Below are 6,482 nucleotides of genomic sequence, written 5' to 3'. Positions count from 1 at the left end.
ATCATACATATGTATACGTATGTAGATAGAACACATTATCGAACGTATATGATAGGCATAATTACTACATATATATCATGATTCGATTAATAGCCATTTGAAGGCTGAGCATGCACGGACAACGCTAATATTACGTTTCGGTCCTCGCATCGAGGAAGCGCTTTCGTACTGATGTTTTATTGAAAACGCGTCCGAAGCGACGAATACGAATTCGTCGCGAAATCAAGACTGAGGAAGAAGTTACGCACTATGCGAAAATTCTCTAACAATTCATCACTTCCTTATTTTTTTCCCATATATAAATAATCATATAGCCTATACGATCTCAATTAAATATTGAGTCATTAAAGATATCCATGGATACAATAAATAATTCAATAGCTAAGTCGAAGGCTAACTTTTGTAATCAACATTTGTAATCAAAGTCTTAAATTCTTTAAATCAAAACTATAAACTACTTTTCCTACACTCTAAAAATTTCAAAGGAAAGGTTTTTAAAAAATTGACATTTAATACTTCATTATTTTGTAAAAATACATGTAAATAAATATACAAACACAGATGCAAAAATATTATTTCATTGAAAAGGGACAAAAAAGAAGATACTGTCATAAGCTGAAAAATTACACTCTGTCTAAAGAGGTCAGAAATTCGCAGACGAAAGGATTGTCACTTGATTCATATCGACACAATGGAAGATCGTATGGAATCGGAAATATCGGAACGGCTGGATCTTCTTCATCTTTAATAGGAAATGTTGTTGTCCCAGTCTGAATACAAACAACGTTCAGATGTAATAATTAATGTTGATTGATTAAAACATGCGCCTCTTTCTGTACATTTCTGTAATATATTCATAACATTTAACATGTCATAAACTATTAAGTAATATGATGCTTACGATAAGTTTTGGTATGAATATAATGCCAGCTTCGTAGCTCATTATGTAATGATTATTTCGTTGGACTCCCCATGCAGCTTTACTTAGATTTGCACTGGTAAGTACAAACCAGGAAATGCTTTTCAAATCGGGCGAAATTCTTGTGTAGGATTTAATATGAGGCATCGCACGATCTCGTCCTGTTCGCTTGGCTTTCCATTGGCTATAGAAATAAATATCAAATTCTATAGGAAAAAAAGGATTGCTTCTAAGAAATAAAGATGAATAAAGTAATAATAAAACGACTGTAACTTACTATAAATAAGATTCTATCCACTGTTGTTTAGAATGCACTTTCGCACTGTAGGGCAAACAGCAAGATAAATTTCGACAATCAAAACTCTGCTTGTAATTCTTTATCGAAGGATAAATAAACTGGAAGTGCGGATGACTCTTTAAACCCTTTGTAGTCTCCCTCGACATACATGGAATTATATCTTTTGACAACCAACTTTCGAAGTTTGGACCAAGACTGCCTATGCTGGAACTCTGTGCAACTATAGGCCACTGAGGAGCATCTGGTGGCAATGTGGCATAACGCGATAGGACATGCGCCAATTTCTTATACCCCCAAGAATCGGCTTCGTTATCTTTGTGAGTTCCAGGAACAGAAGCAACGAGGAACACGTTCACATCCGAAAAATCAGCCTTCCGTATCGCACATATCCACTGCGTCAATGCCGGATGTCTATATTTATTCAAATATCGCTCGAGATCCTTTTTAAATCCTGTTGGAGATTCCCCATCACTAGGATTTGCAGATTCTGATAGCCGAGGCAAGTGAGGCGAGATCCACAATCTAATCGAGATACAATAAAAAAAAATTATTATGGACAAACATTATATTAATAATAAAAATATTTAAGAATATTTAATAGACCCTTGTGTCCTATTTTCCCAGTCGTCGGAATATAAGTTAGCAGTAGAAACAACCACCCTGATCCCATTATCTTTATATTGCAGGATCATGATCTTCGTATGATGGCAACCAAATCTGGTCGGCATGTCTACTTCTATCATGGTAATGTTGTTGTTCAATTTCTCACGATCTACTCTATCACCGTACAGAATCATCATATCAGTACATTGACCAGCCAATAAATATTGCAAGCACAACCATCCAACGTCTACCATAAAATTTAAATGAAGACTATTAACAATTTCTCCAAGACTACGATCGAGAATCTCAGGGAATGTTATGGAAAACTGTTGATTATAAGTCTCCTTTGAATTTTCGATTCTCGTGAAGAATAAGTGATAAGGCGCTGAAAAGGCATATTTTATTGCAAACTCTCCTGGTTCTACAACAGACACTGTATAGCCAGATTGTCTCATCATCTGAATAGCTTTTTTCCTAACTTCCTTCCTTGATTTTTCGGAATCACAGAATTGATACATATCCATGATAGATGTTCCTGAACTTGTATTTTGCTCATTGTTTCTAGAACTGCTTTGAGAGTTATTAATATTCTGCTGACTATCCTTAGTGTAATTGCTGCCTTCTATGCTCATCTGTCTCATCTTCTTTGTAACAGAAGAGCCAACTTCTGATGCTTCCATACTTCTCTTCTTTGCCTAATAAATAAGCTTATATTTACTTATTTATTTTCCATAATGTAAAATTTACAAATTTATTCTGAATTTCACTAACCTTGATGATTTCTGTATGATTCTTATGTTCTTCTCCAGTCAAAGCTCTAGAGAGTGCCTGAGCTTCTACATCCATCTGCTTAAGTTTATCTTGTCTCCTCTGCACTGTAGCTTTCTTATGTCTTTCTACTTTATCCTTCAAATCTTCTTTAGTACTTGATACATTAGTAATAGAAGAAGATTGTGCTTTAAAAGATGAATTATCAATTCCAGATAATTGGTTGTCCTTATTTTTGTTTCTTTCCCTTCTAAGTACTATTTGCAATACTTTCAATTGATCCAACAATTGTGAACGATCATTACATGCAAAATGAAGCACTTCTGGTATTTCTATTGTGCCATCCAACTGATTTACCAGTAATTTTTCCACTGAAATTAAAATGATAACTTTTAATATTATTCGATATAATATGTGTAATAAATATGTATAAAATTAATATTTAAAAAATATACAATAAATAGTTACAATGAGGATGTGACATTTCACCGAAGTGAATCGGATTTTTTCGATAACATTTCTCCATAAAAGGGCAAAGTTTCTTTTCTGCAAATCAAATAAATGACAAATAAACAAATAAATAAAATACTTCAAAATCTAGAGAATTGACAGGTAACGTTTATAAATTCAATATCATCACCTATAGAATTCATTGTTGTCAAATAGAAATTGAACGAAGGAATTTACACTGGAAACGTCTATGCTCGACGTTAATCACGAATAATTGACTAACTCTAAATTTCTTTATATCTTTCAAATAATATTATGTAAGCATAATCATATGGAATTCCACATATTTGACAAGAAAGCAATAAATGATTCCGCTGAAAACGTTACTCGTCCTAGAACTCTATAAACTTACAGGAGAAACAAACTGAAGCAATACGCCATCTATAATTGCTTTGGAACTGGAACTTCGTAGCCAGATTTCAATACTGCAGATAAAATCGTTATGTTATCTATAATTTCCTATCATGGAACAAAACGGAATAAATTCCGATTAGAATACATTTTGAATAAATAATCCATAATACATTAATATACATATCAAGAAATATAATTAATCAAATAAAACCAAAGTTACACGTTTATGCGCTCAAATAGGACGTGTAATCAACGTGTATGAATTAAATGAAATGACGAAATCTTATAAAATTGAAATCTACAATTATACAAGTATGTGCATTATCAAGATATCAATCATAAAACTTTTTTCTTAGAATGAAAAATGAAAAGTGAAAAATTTCTCCCTTAACTTCAATAATTAAAATTTTCATTTTTCACTTTTCATCCTAGGGATAAAGTTCCATGATATCCCGAAAGCTGACTTAAGATATCTTTTCATGCTGATACTCGACGCTCATTTTTAGCGTCAAATAGGTCTCATAATCGAAATCGATCTTTGATATCGTCAATTTTTATCACGCGATCTGTTTTCACACTAAAAATTAGAGTAAGTATGAAGAAAATATCGATCGCCGGAAGTCATCATTTGGTATTTTACATCTGGAATTATACTTACATATATTTACAATTCTTCGTTTTAACCTCTTCTTTCTTTAACATTGCTTCTAACTAACAGTAACACTTATGTCTATTTCAACATAGATTTAACTTTAATCTCGATTCAACTTATTCTTTGTCTTTTTCTAATCTTTAGAATTAGAACCGATCAGCATTAGGCACACACATTGACGCTTCTCTCTTTATACCTACTCTATTAAAAATGAGTGTCAAACATTAACACAAAAATACGCATCTTTAATAAAAGCTTGTATCCACGAAGCTAGAAATTTTTTGGTCCGAGTTCTAGGACATAATTCTCTACAAAGTTCTTTTATCTCGAATGATTCTATAATGTCGATTTAACCAATAAATCACTAGTCAACTATTCTTGTTACAATCGGCAGTAGTTGATTTTTTACGGCTTTATATTTATTGAAAGTCCTTATTGTACTAGTTATTGTCATAATTTTCTAACCTTCAAATAAATATTTATTTTAATAGAAACGTAATAAGTTATTTATTTACATAAAAGCATTTGTGCAACGTGTAATATTTCTTCATTTACAAAAAGCATAGGTATAATAGAATATAAATGTCCAACGATTGTTTTAGTGGATCATACTACAGTATAACTATATACAGTAGTGACAGTAGCTGTCGGCTTCTTTGATGTTGGCAGTCACCACGATCTTGTTGACTGTCAGTCATGTTGAGAATTTTACGAACCGCTGAATTTAAACGATATCAAAAAACGTTGTAGTATTTTGCATTTAAAGTATTTTTTAAATTCGAATAAATTCTATATATGATTTTAGATATATGATTTTAGACCACTTTACTTTCGAAAAGATCAGAATAGAGAGAATAAACGATTATTGACTTGAAGAAATCTGAAAGAAAGGGGTTTAGTTATGTCTTCCGTTAAAATTAATTATATGTATTGTATACGTTTATTTTAATTGCATTAATAGATAATCAAAGTCAAATTAAATTGGAATTTTGTCATTTTTTGTTTTTTATGTTTTAATTAATTGTATTTAATTAATTATATTAATTGTACACATATATTTGCATGCCATATATAACAGAATAAATATTTATTATTTTTTTATTTATAGGTTTATTTATAGGTTATCTTGTAATGCATTCTTTACAATATTAATATTGATAAAAGTTTATTTAAAATTATATGAAGCATTTTTAAGTGTTTAAATAATTTTAAAAGATCTATAAGTGTTTTAAATTTAAACATTTTGACGTACACTATCAATAAAAAATAGCTTACGAAGTAAATGTACATATATAATTATCTAAGAACAGTTCTTCAAACAAGTAAAATTTTTACAAATACATTTGTTAATTCATATAAAGTGTTGATATCATCTTTATTTAAAATCTTGAAAAATCTTGAATGTTTTAATTCTTTTTGGAATTTTCATCAGCAATCTTCTTAATCCATACTAGACTTCGCGAATAGTCAAGGTAATCATTCGAAGGTTGCCAAAACTGTAGTATAATCTGTTTAAATTCATATACTTGAGATATTTAAATTCAATCAATAAAATAGCGAGTAACTCACCCACACGATCGCGAAATCTCATAATGAAACTTTGATGATATATTAATATTCACAACTAATCACATTTTATGATACATTTTTTTATGTAGATTTGTTTGAACTCTGTCCAAACCAATTCGGAGTGACGAATGTCTAACGAAATGTTTAAATTGATAAAGATCGGACCGACGAAAAACAATAAGTCATAATATAAAATATAAAATATAAAGACAGTACATTCGTACTAAATTGCTGATTTTAACATATTTAACATATATAATGTCATAATCATGTCATAGATATAATAAATATAAGGACAAAAAATTATTGTAATAGTTTAAAATATAATTTAATACAAGAGTTAAAGCATCAAAAAAAAAAAATCTAGAATAATCAGTCAAAATTTAATACATCGCATTAATATTTTGCGTAAAATTATTAGGTGTACAACTTTGCTTCCGCCGTTTTCTTATAAATGGCTTTAGCGGCAAGTGGTGGTCGAAATAAATAGATCATAGACGTCATACAATAAGGGTCTGTCAACATAATCCCATAGAAACATTAGACAATTTGTGTCTGCATCATAAAGTTATTCTCGATTGAAAATGTCAGTTTACGAGCCAAATTCTCGTCATTTGCGGGAGGTTTTAATTTTTTGCTTCAATATGAAGAAATCTGCGGCTGAGGCTCATCGAATGCTCTCAAATACTTATGGTGAGGCCGCTATTAGTGAAAGAACGTATCGTGAGTGATTTCAACGCTTCAAGAACGATGATTTTGACGTCCAAGGTCATGCTCTGTATTTGGTGGGACCAACTCGGCGTAGTGTA

The 6,482-nt window shown here is 30.8% G+C and overlaps 1 protein-coding gene across 1 annotated transcript; it reads right to left on the bottom strand.

The window, feature by feature from the left end:
- Window positions 1-623: 623 nt before the first annotated feature.
- On the bottom strand, window positions 624-3,241 carry LOC105617128 (probable tyrosyl-DNA phosphodiesterase). The gene is made up of 7 exons (XM_012198702.1): window positions 3,229-3,241; window positions 3,057-3,134; window positions 2,592-2,959; window positions 1,821-2,515; window positions 1,197-1,739; window positions 902-1,103; window positions 624-770 (listed from the first exon to the last, which is right to left on the bottom strand). The coding sequence occupies exons 1-7, from the start codon at window positions 3,239-3,241 to the stop codon at window positions 624-626; spliced, it is 2,046 nt and encodes a 681-aa protein (XP_012054092.1).
- Between the last annotated feature and the right edge of the window lie 3,241 nt (window positions 3,242-6,482).

Source organism: Atta cephalotes (assembly GCF_000143395.1).
Source record: "Atta cephalotes unplaced genomic scaffold scaffold00011, whole genome shotgun sequence".
Lineage (NCBI taxonomy): Eukaryota > Metazoa > Arthropoda > Insecta > Hymenoptera > Formicidae > Atta > Atta cephalotes.
The sequence above is the reverse complement of the archived record's forward strand: the minus strand, read 5'-3'. Positions and strand labels throughout refer to the sequence as shown.